The sequence below is a fragment of the Diplotaxodon limnothrissa genome, linkage group LG9 (assembly GCF_057381915.1).
Source record: "Diplotaxodon limnothrissa isolate DT_005_m linkage group LG9, D_limnothrissa_male_GT1.1, whole genome shotgun sequence".
Taxonomy (NCBI): domain Eukaryota; kingdom Metazoa; phylum Chordata; class Actinopteri; order Cichliformes; family Cichlidae; genus Diplotaxodon; species Diplotaxodon limnothrissa.
This window is the reverse complement of record NC_140604.1, coordinates 10,327,024-10,344,370: the sequence shown is the minus strand read 5'-3', so window position 1 is coordinate 10,344,370 and position 17,347 is coordinate 10,327,024. Positions and strand designations below refer to the sequence as shown.

At 39.4% G+C, this 17,347-nt stretch overlaps 1 protein-coding gene across 2 annotated transcripts; it reads left to right on the top strand.

Moving 5' to 3' along the window:
- Window positions 1–2,661: 2,661 nt before the first annotated feature.
- LOC146625100 (copine-3-like) lies at window positions 2,662–15,464 on the top strand. Of its 2 annotated transcripts, none has more exons than XM_085362628.1 (16): window positions 2,662–2,739; window positions 6,293–6,481; window positions 6,623–6,802; window positions 6,924–6,998; window positions 7,092–7,163; window positions 8,547–8,627; window positions 8,743–8,832; window positions 10,830–10,928; window positions 11,056–11,142; window positions 11,306–11,365; window positions 11,519–11,652; window positions 12,565–12,619; window positions 12,744–12,795; window positions 13,745–13,878; window positions 13,980–14,216; window positions 14,844–15,464. In XM_085362628.1, exons 2-16 carry the CDS (start codon window positions 6,323–6,325, stop codon window positions 14,985–14,987), a joined length of 1,659 nt encoding a protein of 552 aa, XP_085218754.1. In that variant the 5' UTR covers window positions 2,662–2,739; window positions 6,293–6,322; the 3' UTR covers window positions 14,988–15,464. The 2 variants fall into 2 exon arrangements, with proteins under 2 accessions (XP_085218754.1, XP_085218753.1); XM_085362627.1 differs by having other exon boundaries at window positions 14,303–14,849.
- The last annotated feature ends 1,883 nt before the right edge of the window (window positions 15,465–17,347 follow it).

Below are 17,347 nucleotides of genomic sequence, written 5' to 3'. Positions count from 1 at the left end.
ACACTCTTAAAGTTCAAACTTTCATAGAAAAATAAGTCCAGTATTATAGAATGAAACCAAAGGCACCCGCAGGTGCAAAATGTTTCGTCGATATTGTTACAAACTTACAAACATACAGTACAGCACTTCAGAGTCACACTGCTGGCAATCAAGCTGAATGCATTCTGTACTGTACAGGAGACATGGCACAAAATTGATTGACAGTGGTCTACAGCCAATCAGGATGCAGGACACAATGGGCTGTAAAAAAAAACACACAAAAAAACCCATGCAAAATTGCACAAAAAAAATCCGCGAAACAGCAAGGGCACAAAAGGTGAACCGCGTTATACTGTACTTGAAGTTTTGGTGCTACAAGCTGCTGGATCATGGAGTGCACTTAGTTTTTGTTAAATAAATGTCATGTGTTGTTGTTATTAATGTCAGGACATAATCATTTTTTATCAGGTCCCAATATGTAAAACATATTGTGAAAGGGAGCATGCTCTCGTTTCAACACGCACGTTGGTAGGACTCGATTGGTTCGTTCTGTGAGAAAGCTGTATTGAGGACTACAGTTGTCACAGAAGTATTTAAACATTTCCTTAACTAAGAACTAACTGCACAGGAAAAAGACAAATGTGGAGAGATCTTTTGAGGCATTTGTAAATACTGTAGTTTTTTTTTATGATTATTAAAAAGGGATTTACAAAAACAAACACTCAACTTGAGAATAGGGGATTTTCCTATAAGCTTTTGAATTTGTAGTCATTTAGTTTTCCTTTCAGTTCACATGCACTAAAATGGAAATTCAGTTAACCTGCAGTTTAATCTGACATTTTAAGGCAGCATGAATTAGCTAGGCAACTAAAGGGTTCAAACCCCTCTTGGCAACCCTGAGATGTAATACCACCTCACATAACATGTCATAACATGGTAATACTGTAGCTAAATAAAGACTGCATTCATTCTCCTTTAAACAGAGCAAGTTCCTCTCCTAACTAAGTGCTTTAGGGTGCTGAGGCTTATAAAAAAAACAATTAAAAAAAATTAGCACACCCTAAAAAAATGATAAATGAGAATATAAGTTTCAATCTCTCTAAGATCTCTAAGCTAAAAGGTAGAAGGAGTGGAGTGGGTGTAGGTGGTAGGAGGCAGAGATGGGTTTTTCTGTTTTTTTCTTGCTTTTTATTCTTTTAGATATCCTCAGCCACCTTCTCACTGTTTTGCTGTGAATCTTTCCTTCCTCTTCCTCCCATTTCTTGTAAATTTTGTTTGTTATAAATGCAAGCTCATATAAAGACAGGCTGTATTCTACATCCTACAGTCTATTATATCTTGGAAGGATCAGAAAAACAAACTCAATAAACATGACCAGTAATGTTGTGGGGATGAAGCTGGACTCCCTTAAGTTGGTTTCAGAGAGGCGGATGTTGTCCAAGATAAGGATAGTGCTGGACCTCCCACCCACTCCAAGACATGCTGGCCAGTCACAGGAGGACGCTCACTGATAGAGTGAGATTACTCAAATGCACCACTGAAAGACACAGGAAGTCATTCCTGCCTGTGGATATCTCTCTGTACAAGTCCTCCATTTAATGCACAAATACAGATGCTGGTTGTTGGAAAACAGACGTCTTACAAGTCAGGCTACTTTATTAAATGACACCAAAACAGCTATACTTGTTTTTGAAGGGACCACTACACACTATAAACATTTTTGGGCTTTCCCACACATTAATGGTCCTCACTGTTTTTCATAACAAGAACTGAGGAGTTTTAGAATTTCTTTTTTTTCGGAGAGGTATTTTGAAGATTGTGTCCAGTTTCCAGCTGTGTTAGCATGATGCCTTTTATGGAAAGTTTGGGGCAGATGTTAAAATCATTTTACACTGATGACTACATATAACCCACTATGATCTTAAGTAGGCAGGGCAAGGGAAAATCTTAATAAGAGTTGAGGATGTGCAATTTCAATAACACATCTCAGTTTTCTGCATGATAAATATATAAAATTACTGAAAACGTTCTGGTAGCTCACCAGACTGTCCTATATCTAAAAATCATTACATTTTTGTTGATTCACAACTTACAATCTTTAAACTGAAATTTCTGTAGTAGACAGTTAAGAAATGGGAACTTTTCTGCCATTTAATTGTTTAACTTACATACTTAAACTACAGTTAAAAGTCCAAACATGTATACTTTCCTACATATTTTCCAAAGCTGTCAAGAAGGCCAGATTGGAGTCTTTGCCGGGCCGATTGTGGCCCCCGGGCTTTATGTTTGACATCCGTGTTAGCTGCTAAGAATGGGCTCAACGATCACGTGAACACGAAGTAGTGAGCTGGTTGGTAATTTACTTAAATTATGGTGTCACTTTAATTCTAAATAAATGTACGAATTCATGTGTTTTTATCGTTTACTATTAAATAAAATAGGTCATTGTCATTTCCGCGACACTAATAGTCCTCCATACACCACCCGCATGGCTATTATAAGCTTTTGGGCTGACTTCGTAATGGCAAAAGTTGTGTCCTTGTTTATTATTTTTACAGTATATGTGTTTGTGTGTGAGTTTTATACCTTTTGGTCTCATGTAGTTCGTACAGTTGATTTGGGAGGTCGTGTTTGCGGTCGGTACGTGAAGTGAGCGCACTGGACTCCGCCCACCACCACCGAGCTAGCTGTGCTGTTGCTGCAGCAGCTGGAAACAAACCACAGCACCGCAGCAGTGTCGCTAGCAAGCAGGCTTACGAGGTAAGCGACCACCGCGCTAGTCTTGACATTTGCAATTGTTCAAGAGTTTAAGCGCTGCTGATGAATTCCCACAGAGTGTGTATATACTTTTTCTCGCGTCATGTGACTGTCGCTGATAATAAACCCATTCAACTTAACGACAGAGTTCGTAGGTGTGGCTTTTCGCGTGGTGTTTATGTGAACAGCCACAACCTTTCTGTGTTTCTTTAGAGAAGTGTTTAGGCAACTAACTCTAATATTGTAACCTTAATTAAGGTTTATTTACTATGTAATAATGTTTGGCAGTTGTCTCTGATGGATTTGTATTCTAATTTTTGCGTCATAACTTTTGCACTGTCCACTTCCTGCTGTGACAAAACAAATTTCCCACGTGTGGGACTAATAAAGGTTATCTTATCTTATCTTATTGACTTCTTGTTCTATAATCTGGGAAATGTGTGTCAAACATATCTCGTGAATGATATCGAGACATTTTTAAGATAGAAAGGATATTTCTGTCACGAGATGGAAGCTTCAGCCTTTTTTTTGGCAAAGCAACTTTGATAAATTCTTTATTTATCAGTGTAAAAGTCTCATTGACATTTAAAACGTCTTTTTCAAGAAAGGTCAGGCCAAGAAGGCAGCAGAAGTCCCAACAAATATACGCTGACAGTTATATAAAGATGTTTTAAGTGACCAAAAAGGATTAGTTTTATTATATTGTAGAACACGGAGTATGAACAATAACACAAAGATAGTTGCAAAATACATGGAAACACGTGTTGAGGGGAGTATCGGCATAGATATTTTGATATAACGGATATGATTCATTCTCTATGCTGGTATTTCCCTGCTGGTCACGTCCTCCACTGCTTCATGGTGGTTGGTTTTTATGTAAATGATCAACCCAAATCCAAATGTAATATGTACATTAAAATACAATGTATAACATATCATGTATATAAAAGCATCTTCCACTGACTGTGCATTATTATTAGTACATCTGTAATTTCTAAATGGCTTTGAATGAGAACATTAACTAGAAAGCTAACAGATATTACACTAAAATACTAATCATGTGTTTTAATATAATGTAATAGATCAATAATATGGTGACTGATTATTTGGCTGACAAATAATCTGTGCAAAAGTCTTGAGTCATCACTGATTTCTTTATTTTTCGCTTCCAAGCAGCCACACATTTATGTAGGTTCTTGAGCAATCGTTCACCAGGCTTTCTCTTTGGACATTGACCACTCCTCAGTCCGGTCCTTGTACCTGACCATTTTCGCAGGAATGTTTTGTGTTTGTTAAGCCATTTAACACTGACCTGTGAACCATTCAAACAAAACAATAAAAAAGAAAGAAAGAAAGCATCTAAAACAGCCTTTAAAAAAAGAAAACAGCTGTGGCAAAACAGCAATACTGCGGTAGCTGGAGCGCCTGAAAAAATACCATGAAATCATGGAAATATACAATCATGACATAATGAAAACTTTCTGTAGTTAAAACAGGGAAATACAGATGTTAGAAAAAAGAGGTTTTTGACATTAAATATAGACTTTATTCTTCCTCAGTCAAACAGCAGCACTCATGCGATTGTTTTGCCCCTGAGCTCCAGGTGTTGTGCCAAAAAGAAATTGCCGCCCGCGGGAGCGCCCGAAGCTGCTTAAAGCTGTAGCGCCCAGATTACTTTATTTACTTTATTTATACTTAATTTTATTATGTGACTTTAAGGTAAAAATCTGGGGCTTTTATTGCATAATTAATGTAATAATATGTTATATCACCCATTTAAAATGAGATTTGTTTTACAATGACAAATCCTGTGGCTGAACATTTAATTCTGTTAACAAGTAGACAACATCAGAAAGCTTCTAACAATTTTACATAAAAAATAAAAGTCTGCTATTCAAATAGTTTTTTATGAGCCATAAAAACAAAACAATTAAAATTAAAAAAAAAACATCTAGCAGCTGAACCAAGGGTACCCTAAACTTACAGTCACACTGAACGTGACAGGTTCCCCCGGTACTGCAGACGCCTAAAGGTTTTTGGACACATGTAAACAGCAAAGTTATGTTTCAGTCTAGGTGCAGGTGACAGCAAGTACAGTTTATGTGCATTTAAACAATTACATTAGAAACCAGGAGGTTTAACCCCCCCCCCCCCCAAAAAAAAACCTAGCCTTTAATTTGCATGTGTGTGTAGCTAGTCTGGCCTTCAACTCTATGTTGCTGCAATCGGCGTTGTGTGGTGTGAATTAAGTGTTTTAATTGAGTTGGTTGTTCCTTTGCCAGCTGAAGTGGGTTTATTCCGCCAAAGCTGTTTACATAAAACAGAAATTCTGTGCAGTTACTTCACATGAAGTAACTGCACAGTTACTTCTCCATGCACATCGTCAAGAGAGAGGGAAGAGCAGCAGAGAAAACAACTGGCTGCAGATGGCTGCCCCTCCTCGAGCTAGGTTCTTCTGGAGATTTCTTCCAGTTAAAAGGAAGTTTTTCCTTCCCACTGTCACCAAAGCCCTTACTCATTGGGAGTCATATGATTGGGGTTTTCTCTCTGCTTTGTATTAGTAAAGGGTCTTTACCTTACAATAGTGCCTTGAGGCAACTGTTGTTGTGATTTGGTGCTTTATAAATAAATAAAATTTAAGTGAATTGACTTGAATGAGAAACCACCTGCACGCTCGCACAGCAACTGTCTAAATTATAAAACAATAAAAATAAAAAACCAGAGGAGGTCAGGAGAGAGGTGTGTGTTTATAGCCATGGATAAAATATTGTGGATGTATTGGAGATTTTCTCAAAATCAATGGAATTATGAATGCAGAAGAGGATTTTGATCCACCTTACCTGTAGCATCTGTAAAGCGTCTGATTGGCAGTGGCTTCATTTTTCAGCCTGAAAATAATCCCAAACACACTGCCAAATAACTAAAAACATACCCGGGTAAAAAACACACACACAAAGGAACCATATCAGTCATGGATTGGCCTCCGCCTGTTAGATTTGAACATAATAATAATAATAATAATGGATTGGATTTATATAGCGCTTTTCAAGGCACCCAAAGCGCTTTACAATACCACTATTCATTCACTCTCACATTCATACACTGGTGGAGGCAAGCTACAGTTGTAGCCACAGCTGCCCTGGGGCAGACTGACAGAAGCGAGGCTGCCATATCACGCCATCGGCCCCTCTGGCCATCACCAGAGGGGCCGATGGAAGCAGTTGGGATCATCTCAACAAAGAACAGAACAAAAGGAGACAAAATCGGAGAAAAGCTTTAAAAGTCCTGCCTGGAAAGCCTGGAGAATTGTTCCTGAAGATCACAGAAATTACTATAGAGCTTGCCTAAGAGAGTTCTGGCTCCATTGAGGCATAAAGGCAGTAATTCCAGACACTGACTTCCAAGTTCATTTGAATTTATGTATCTTTGCATCTTTCAGTAAATTGCTGCACCTATTTTAAATGAAACGTTTAAGGGGGGCACAAGACTTTTGCACAATACTGTATTCTATGTTCTCCATGTTCATTTTCTGTTTACCCACATTTATGGTTATCAGCTCTTGTGAGTTGAGCGTTTCCGGGCTGCGATGGCGGCAGTTGGAGTCCAGCAGACGAGGGTCGCAGACTGTGTGACCAAGGTGTCGCTGAGCATCTCCTGTGACCATCTGCTCGACATGGATGCATTCTCAAAGTCCGACCCTCTATGCGTGCTTTTCATGAACTCCTCTGGAAACCACTGGTTTGAGGTAAGTAGGTTTTTGTTGTGTGGATTTGAAAGGCCTTACTCTTAAAAAAATTAGAGTTATCAATTTCCAGTTTTAGGGCAACAGCTCAACTTTAAAAGTTCCTAAAAGAAAATCCCTGACTGTGAAACGTGTTTGTGTTAGGTTGGTCGCACGGAGAAAATCGAGAACTGCCTCAGTCCCAAGTTTTCCAAGCCTATTGTCCTCGACTACTACTTTGAGATGGTGCAGAAGTTGAGGTTTGAAGTGCACGATATTGATACTGAAAACTGCAGTCTGCAAGAGGCTGACTTCCTGGGACAGCTGGAGTGTACCTTGGGACAGGTTTGCCATCTTTGATTTTCATTACAAGCCATTTGTCTATATATATACTGAAAGAGCTATAAGTGGTGGGAAGTGGTATTGGCGTTGTTTAGTGATGACTAAGATGTGTCTTTCTGTTCAGATCGTGTCCTCAAGAAAACTAACAAAACCACTTGTTAAGAAGGACAAGATGCCTGCAGGAAAGGGAACCATTACTGTGAGTTTCTTTGAGTGAGGGACGCAGTGATTTGGTGAAATCTGAGTGAACTTATTTCACATTTTTAATGCAAAACTGCTTCTTGCTCTCTAGATATGTGCAGAAGAAATGACTGACAACAGAGTGGTGGCATTTGAAGTCGCAGCAAGAAAACTGGACAAGAAGGTGTCTTAGACTAGAAGGAATTATGTTCCTGTAATCAGAAATCTTTACGCGGATGATTTGACTGAAGTTACTGACTCTTACTGGTCACAGTTTATGATTAGAAAAACATTTAACACCACTCATCAAAAGTTTGTGCCACTTTGAAAGGTTTTTTTTTATATTTAAAGAAAAGCACTTGAACTGATTAAAATTGTTTTGGGTGAGAATCAGTGGTCGTAGGCACACATTTGCAGTGTTTCCAATGAAAAGCTTTGTTTCAGTGACACATTTTTTGGATTACACAACCAACAATTTAGTTAGTTAAGAGTTGAAATCATAGCAATTGGGAAGTTGAATTCATAGGGAAGCATGTACCAGTTTCCTCACAAACCACCATAATCTGTTGTACTGGGAAACTTTTCATGAAGCTGCAAGTGTATTGTGTTAAAAGGCCAGAAAATTAGCCAGACTGTTCTTCCTTTTAAAACAAGGATTGCCACTCCATGCAGGCATTTCTCAATGATTTCACACAGTGGTGAGAGTTTGCAGAGAACAATGCTCTTCCCAGAATAGAAGGACAGATATGGTAAATGGACTGATTCTTATATAGCACTTTTCTACTCACCCAGAGCACTCAAAGTGCTTTATACAACATGCCACATTCACCTCCAACCATCCTTTGAAGTGCTTTCTATTCATACTGTGACAGATGCATCAGAGAGCAACTTAGAATTAGTATCTTGCCCCTAGATGCATCACAGAGGGGGAGACAGGGATCGAACCACCAACCTTCCCACCAGCACATGACCTCATGAGCTACAGTCACCCTAGAATAGGAACCAGAGTACAATTTAGCAAGTGGGGGGAAAAGAGACCTTACAGATCGTTGGTCGGCCTCTGGATTCTGAGAGACAGATTGTCCGGGTTCAGATGTGTTTGATCCGTTAGGTGTGCATTAGGTAACACAATGTGCACCTACAGAATGTGGATCTTTTCAAAATGATTTTTGATGAATGTCTCCGTTAACCTTTAATTGTCACTGATAGCATTTCTGATCAATTCAAAGTTCTATTAAATGCAAAAATACAAATGTCTTTCTTTCCCAAACGAAGACATTTCCACGTGAAGCCAAACTTTTTAAGTGTCAGGGATGTGACAGCTAAGATTATTGAATCTGAAAATTCTCTGAAATGTGATTGGACAACTCGAGCTGTGCCTGTTTAGTAAGTTTAGTTTAGTAATGACTCTTGGACACAGTTAGCTGGTGAAAAAGGGTAAAGGCAGCTGATGAGCAGTGATCGATATCGTGTTATGGTGGTATAAAACATGTCATCACTTTATCCTCACTTTAGAATTTACAGTGTAATCTGTGTTTGCCTGCTTTTTCCTCCCTTTTATCTCCAGGATTTTTTTGGCAAATCCGACCCTTTCTTGGAATTCTACAAGCAGACAGAAACTGGATGGCAGCTGGCTCACAGGACAGAGGTAAACCTGCACTCATTGTGTTTGAGGCTTTCTGGCGCACAGGGAAAGTGTTTTACGTTTGTACAGTTACATCTCCCAACAGAGGAAGTCTTTCTGTATCTGTGTTGTTGTGCAGGTGGTGAAAAATAACCTAAATCCCGTTTGGAGACCATTCCAAATCCCAATTCAGTCACTTTGCGCAGGCGATGTTGAGAAACCTATCAAGGTACGCACACTCATACACACATAAAGTATGCTGGTTTCTTTTTTTCCTAACTGTCTGCAGAGCTGAATGATGTGAAGCAGCCAGTAAAACTGGAAAGTTGTTATGCACTAATTGTGAAATTCTGGAGTGGTGCTGATGTTTAAAACACCACACTGGCTGATAGCCAGTGTAGCAGGGAGACAACATAGGCATCGTTAGAAAGTTTTTTGTTTTTTTTACACATATATCCTAAGAACAAACATTATGACTACTGAAGCTTTTATCTTCACCGTTTTTCATCTCGAAAGATTTGAACGTCCTCTGTTGTCTCCCTCTTGCATAACTTGCATATCCTTGATCTTACTGCCACTAAAGATTTGTTGTGAGTATTCGTTTATGTTGTTTCCATCCTCTAACTCTTATTAAGGCAAACTTATCAGGAAGAGATGCTTTCCAGTCAGCAGTACACGTGAGGTAACTGTCGACAGTGTCAACATGGAATGCTGTTAATGTGAAGGATGCAGGGTCTGTGACAGGACCGGCTCAAGTCCTGGATGCATCTACATCTATCTTAAAGGAACGCACACTTTCAAGGAGTTTGGCCCATTGGTTAAATTTACCTGATCGTTTACTGACACAGTCTGGGAGCGCCTTTAATCAAATGTAATTAACAACACTTTATGTCCAAAAATGATCTCTGATTACAAAAACAGCTGACAAAAGCATCTTTTTGAACCTTCAAATATTCCTGTTAAACAGGATATGAAGCTTATTTATGAAGTTTACTGGTGATTGTATTTGGTGGCTCCACACTATATCCCATTTTGATCCTGGGAGGAGACACAAAGCCGTTGAGGGTTGTGTCAGGAAGAGCAAAAAATTTGCCAAATCAAACATACAGAGCTATCTGCTGTGGCGACCCCTGTGAATAAGGGAGAAGCTCAAAGTAGCCCACTGATTCTATTTAATTTGATATAAAGGTTTAGGTAAGCTAACCAAGGGGTCAGTTTTCCAAATGGGACAAGTTTTCCATTAAGATGGATCCATTGTTTTACTTACCCATTAGCTTTCATAGCTGTTGAAGAGTCACCAGTGTGAAATTAGTTGTAAAGAGGAATACGGTGCTGCATAACAATCCTTGCGATCGCTTTGGTTGCTAGCGGGTTGCTGCAGTTGCCACTTCACTGAATGGAAGATGCAGATGTGTCTGCAAACACAAGCTATTCTCTAAACGGCAGTGGAATATGCAAACTGGAAACAGGGACTGTTCACCTTCAAAGTGAAAGTTGTGCCGATTGAAGAGTGTCAGTGCAGTGCTAAAGCACAACGTTAGCTTTGGGAGTGACAATCCGCGTTTCCTTTTTCAAATGTTCAATGAAGCTTTTTCAAGTTTCACTACAGATTGGAGAACAAATAGCACGTGTTTGCAGACAAATTTGCATCTTCCACACCAACTGCTTGCCACAGACGGGGAGGTTTTTGGTGTAGCTCCATCTTTGCAACTGATTTTACGTAGCGACATCCAGCAACCTTCAGTAACCACTTGCCACCCGGTCTGGGAATTTAGATTTTTCCTAGTCAACAGAGGTTACTGAGGGGTCACCGACAGACTGGTTTATAGGCCCGTGTGACTGAGGCCTAAGATGTCCATGCTGTGTATGGAGCTGTTTGTGTTTTCTGTGTTCTCTCAATGCCGAAAGTGTTACAGAATCTACTGTGTGTGACTGTGAGCAGGTCCTGCAATCGCTCTAAAGGAGGAACTCTGTCACCCCATTTGCCAGCTTAGATGGCCTCTGTGTGTGTGTGTGTGTGTGTGTGTGTGTGTGTGTGTGGTGTGTGTGTGTGTGTGTGTGTGTTTCTGGTTGACGTTTTAGTATCATGAAGTCGCCTTACATTTGAAGCTTCACACCCACCATGCTTTTGCCTCACCTACTTTGATTTCCAAGCGCCGCTGATCATTTCAGTGCAAAATTTGGTGATTCCAAGTCTCACCTCTCCTCGCTGTCTCTGTTCGCTAGATTGACTGTTATGACCACAACAACAGTGGCGATCACGACTTCATTGGAACATTTCAGACCTCGCTCAGTCAAATCCAGCAGGCAACAGAAACATTTGCGGTGAGTTCATGTGTGTGTGTGTGTGTGTGTGTGTGTGTGTTTGCCAGTTTGAACATTTTGCTTAAGAGTAAGCAGAGGGGGGGAAGTACATCCTGACACCTGTATGCTGTGTTTCTCTTCTTCACAGGCGGAATTTGATTGCATCAACAGCAAAAAAAAAGAGAAGAAGAAAGGATATAAAAACTCTGGCATCATCGTCATAAAAAAAAGCAAGGTGCTCTGGTTTTAGATGTTTTTAATATGTGTTTGATATGTTTTCTTATGTTTTTAGATATATCATTCGTCCTGTTGTTTATCTGCTGGAGCACAAAAAACAACATGTTTACCCTTCTTAATAGATAAGTACTACTGCACAGTAACTCTTGTGGTGTTTACAGATAGTGAGGCAGTACACGTTTCTGGATTACATAATGGGAGGCTGTCAGATTAACTTCACTGTGAGTTTCACATTTATTTGTTAATCCGAATCCTTCCAGTTATCATTTGGAGACACACCTGAAATATTTAACTGACGTTGACATTTTATGATTCATTCATAATTAACTGACGTTTATTAAAAAATGCAACACATCCCTCTGGGGGCGGCGCAGATTGCAATTGACTTCACAGGCTCCAATGGGGATCCCAAATTCCCCCAGTCACTCCACTACATCAACCCTCAGGGCTACAATGAGTACCTGGCAGCCATCTGGGCAGTTGGTAATGTCATCCAGGACTACGACAGGTAAATACATACATAAAGGATTATGCAGGTGCAGAAAGTAAGTCTGTTTTCCTTCATTCAGAAAAATTATAAGTCAGACCGATTTAAAAACAAGCTCCACCGTAACTTTTTCTTTTCTAGTCTTAAAGGTTTCTGTGCACTTCATCAGTTCATCTGCAGTAATTTCAATGCAATTTAACATGTCGTTTGTAAGTCTTAATATGCACCTCGCCTTTGGCAAACTCACAATCATTCTTACAAGCCTTGAAAGACCTAATATATCACAGTACTAGTTGCCCACATTCAACAAGTTTCAAATAATGAGGTCAGTGTGTGGGCATGTAATCCCTTGTGAGCCAAAAGCTCCAGCTTCAGACTGTTTTACTCGTGGCTGTGTGAACACTACCAACTCAGCACAGGAACCCACCTTCCTCCTGTTCAAGTTAATGAGAGAGTCAGTCAGGAGAAAGGTGGCTCAAACAGAGGGGAGGGGGCTAGCAGCAAAGGTGGCCCATGGTGAATATGCTGCTGGGAATGAATATAATAGATCTCTGCTCTCACCATGATAGTAGCAGCAAAATACTAATAATCTGACCAGTACTTATCTGTTATTTTGAGCGTTCATTCCTAATGCATGGATAACCGAATTCCCAGCAAACCACTTAATGCAGCATGTCAGCTGACAGGCATTAAGCCAGAGCACCAGCTTATCATCCTGATATTCACTAGTTTTCTTGCACTACAGGAAAATAAATGATTAACAAAGTGAAAACATAACAGCGTGAGAAGCAAGGCCAGGATGTCTTGTTTAAATAGAACCATGAAGAACATTAATGTAAAGAGTCTGACGAAAAGACTTAATTTTAAATGTTCACTGGTCTTTACAAACTGACATTAACAGTCTTTATTTTTGTATTGCTTCCTTTTGCACAGTGATAAGATGTTCCCTGCTTTTGGTTTTGGAGCACAGATTCCTCCTGCATGGCAGGTGATTGTTGCACTTTTGATGTTTGCGTACATGTGACACGCGGCAGAAAGATTGTTTGTGTTGTAGGTAAGTGTAAGCCATTGCAGATACGATCATTTGGGATCTGGGTTGTTTATGTGTGCAGGTCAACCACGAGTTTCCCATCAACTTCAACCCATCCAATCCATTCTGTGCAGGTAATAACAGACTGAATGTAATGTGAGATTTGTATAAACATTAGCAGTTATTTAGCACAGTGGAGGTCAGTCTATGTTCAGATTTGCCAGTGTGCAGAACAGCTGCAACACGGGGAAAACAATTATATGTTTTACACTAAATAAGAGATATTTTAATTTTAACATATTAGTAGATTTATTTTTGCATCTTGTTCTTCTCATAATTTAATTTCTATGTTGTGACCTATTGCTTAATAAACATGGACGTACCTTTGGGTATAAAATTCAATTCAATACAGTTTTATGTATACAGTGCCAAATCACAACAACAGTTGCCTTAAGGTGCTTTGTATTGTAAGGTAAAGACCCTGCAGTGTTAGAGAGAAAAGTCCAACAATCAGATGACCCTCTTTTGAGCAAGCACTTGGCGACAGTGGGAAGGAAAAACTCCCTTTTAACAGGAAGAAACCTCCAGCAGAACCAGGCTCAGTGAGTGGTAGTGATCTGCCCTGAGCAGCTGGGGCTGAGGGGAAGAAGACGAAGATGAATTATAACTAATAATTAAATGCAGAGTGGTGAATTAACACATGGAGAGTCTAAAGAGGTGCGTGACGAAGAAACACAGTGCATCATGGGAAGCCCTCAGTGGCCTGTTCCAGTGTAAATAAGGGAGGATTCAGGTTCACCTGATCCAGCTGTAACTTTATTAAAAGACATCATTTTAAGGCTGATTTTAAAAGAAGAAAGGTTTTCTGTCTCCTGAATCCAAACTGGGAGCTGTTTGCACATAAAACAGACCTGAAAGCTGAAGGCTCTGCCTCCTGTTCTACTTTTAAATATCCTAGAAACCACAACTACAGTAAACCTGCAGTCTGAGCAACGTGCTTTAGTGCGGTGATACGGTACATTTCATCCACCTTCATGTAACTGTGACCCATGACTTTATGATGGTTTTTTGTGTGTGTTTCAGGTGTAGAGGGTGTGGTTGCTGCCTACCAGCAGTGTCTGCCTCAGGTGAAGCTTTACGGCCCAACAAACTTTTCCCCAATCATCAACCACGTCGCCCAATTTGGAAGACAGGCGCTGCAGCAGCAAACTGCATCTGTGAGTCACAGAAAGTTTGGAATCAATCAAAGCAGTCCTAATGTCAACTGACTGCTCCACTCTGCTGCTTTTTTTGTTCCTGTTGTCCTGATGATTCACAGCAATACTTTGTTCTCCTGATCATCACTGATGGAGTAATCACGGACATGGACGAGACGCGCAACGCCATCGTCAACGCCTCTCGTCTGCCCATGTCTATCATCATCGTCGGGGTCGGAGGGGCGGACTTCAGTGCCATGGAGTTCCTGGATGGAGACGATGGAGTTTTGCGTTCGACAACAGGAGAGAACGCCATGCGGGACATCGTGCAGTTTGTGCCATTCCGGAAGTTCCAAAATGTAAGCCGTGGCAAGCTATAAAGCACACTCTTTGTCCAGATGCACCAACACCACCAACATTTGAATGTTTGCACATCTTATTTCAGGCGGGCAGTGCAGCCCTTGCACAAAGTGTACTGGCAGAGTTGCCTGACCAACTGGCCTCCTTCTTCAAGTTATTTGAGCTGAAGCCCCCCACTGAACCGAGTCCTACCTAAAATGTGCAGGAGTACCCCAACCAACACGCTGATCGTGCCCCTCATCCTTCCCTTCATTTGATCCGAGCTGCAATCAGGATTTATAAATATCATAGTAACCTTGCTTTTTCAAGGTTATGTCATGCCTTGATTGTTCACAGTACGTGGTGCATTAAGTCATCATATACTGTAGGTTTGTATGAGCACAAAACGGTAACTTAATGATGCACGACTCTGTCGAAGCCATGTGAAGTTTTCTAGCTTTTCTAGTTCTGGTTTTATTGGCTGTAAGAACATGTGACTAGCTTAAACTTTAAACACCTTCTCTTGGTGCTATGCTCAAATTACAGCTGCAGCTCTGCAACCTCCCTGCTTTCTTTTCTAACTGCATGTTTCTGTGTGTGTGTTTGGCACACTTTCACTGTTGCTCTGTCTCTGCCCTTTGTCTCAGTGTCCTAAAGAACTGCTTGCTCAGAGCGTCCTGGCAGAAATCCCAGATCAGGTGTCTGGCTTCTTCAACACCTTCAATTTGAAGCCGCTTGAGAGCTGCACACCTACTTCTGACCTCTCAGCATCTGCGCCACCCCTTCTGTGATTTATTCTGAAAACTATCTTTCCTTCTTAATGTCTTACCTACAAATGTCTTGTGATTCCTCACCTGGAATTTTTTAGGAAAACTTCCTGCAGCTACAGGGTAAAGCCATACTGCATTAATGTTATCAAAGATTTCCTAATATTTGCTAATATGTGGAAATTTATGTCAGTTAAGTGCCAGATATAAATGTTGCTTTTATTTTATTACCTTTATTAAAGGATTTATTGTAACTGTGTTGTATTGGGTGAGTTGTTGACTGTTAGTCACATGACAGGGCCTGGAGTATTTAACTGGGTACTCCAAGTTTGTGCTGATATCATCTCCTCTGTATTACAGCCATAACTTCTTTGTTGGTTTTCACATTTCATGTTGTAATGGAAAATATACATTTCAGTTTAATACATTTCAATTTAATATTTCCAGCAGATTTCAGGTGTGATGCAGTAAGTTTTACAAAATGAATCCATATGTACTGATCCCGATGTTCAAAATAATACATTTGTTGTTCTGTTTTTATAGACTTTTTTACAGTTATGTGATTTTGATTAAAAATACTAAATGTGCTTGCATGTCTTAACCAAAAAGAATCAAAGTGATTAAGAAAATCCTTTTTTTACACAGTGTACTTTTTTGATTTTTACTTTGTCTTAAGAGGAAGTAGCAAAAAATGTACTTCAACATTTATTAAATCCCCCGATACATTTCCCTTGGTGTATGTGTAAATTCATTGTTGATATTTGGAGCTGTTTACACTGATGACTGTGGCGTTGCCTTATGCACTATACATGTCTTTGTAATGGACGCTAACTTTGTCAGTATTTTACTTTGATATAAAACACAGTGGAAGGAAAAATACCAGGAGTTATCCTTCTGCATTCTTGTCATGGTGAAAAATACTGCAACAGCCAGTTTCGCATGTTGTTCTTTGTGTCTGTGTGTAACCCAGTTCAAGAAATATTTCTTAGCTTTACAGGTGAGACTTCAACTCACTGGTGCAACTAAAGCAAAATCTCTTCCCTGTCAGTTTTGGTATAAATCTATATTTTAAAAAAAATGAATTTTTGGTGTTTTTTTTTTATTCAATGCTATTTATATTCCTTATTATTCTGTTTTATTTTCTCTTTATATATATTTTTGCAGGTAATACAATAAAAGTAACAATAATAAATATAAATATATTGAAGTGTGTCTTGTATGCTTTTATTTTCCAGTAATACCTACAAAATAAATCATTAGATACTGCGACAGAATGAAATGCCATGACTGCAAACTTGGAAGAATGCTGACCTAGAAAGAGCAATGATATATATTAAGGCAGCATCATTTTCAAAAGTCCGGAGGCAGATATGACTCAATGATGTGATAATGCGATTGGGCTTGAGTACTGTTATTTTTCATTAACATGAGATTAGAGCAAGCGTTTAACCAGTAGGAATGTCACTAATTACATTTACTACTTTAATCCACTATTACTTCATTTAGGTATTTCTATATTGTGCTCATTTGTGTTGCACCCGTGTTGTAGAGTGCTGCTTTTAAAATACTTTCTTGTTTGTCCAAAAGCCTCTTATACCCTTTAAGTTAAATTTTAATTCACTAAAATTAAATAATTGTAAATATAATCTTAGGTCTCTGAAAAACAAATGCTCACGCGATGGTCTGCAACGCAGCGGAGTGAAGCCACTGAGCAGCCCAACTTTCTCCAGGTGAAATCAGTTTCTCCTGGTGATGTTTTAACACAAAACGTTTAAGACAAATAAGTTTGTAATGAATTAAATGTCTGCTGAAGGTTATGGATGGTTTAGTACATACATTAATCACATGCAGTAGTGCGGCCACATTTAAAAATATTACCCAAAACACTTCACGGAGCAACAAAAACAAGTTTCCTCAGTGAGTGGTAGAAATGGTACAAACAGTAAGTTATTAAAAATCAGAATTATATTCAAACTCTGACTGAAATTTGACAGCCACTCAAAACCTTTCTGAACATGGCCATGATGAAACAGAAACCTCACAAAACCAGAGAAATGTCCTTAAGATCTTAGATCTAATAAGCAAACATGATGCATTAGTGAAAAGACGACCGTCACAAGGTCCCACAAACGCAAAATATATCAGCAAAAGCACTCAAAAGGAGATTCTGGGATGTTTAGCTGAAGTGGTGAGTGAGGAAATCCTCAAGAATGTTAAAGAAAGTTAACATTTTTCTATTTTGACACATGAGACAAAGGACATAAAAAACAAAAACTGAGCAGTCGTCTCTAGTTGTAAGATATTATTATGATGGTGCGACTCAGGAGAGCTTCCTTGAATACCAAAGAGCAGAACAATTGGATGCTTCCAGTTTAAGAGAGAAG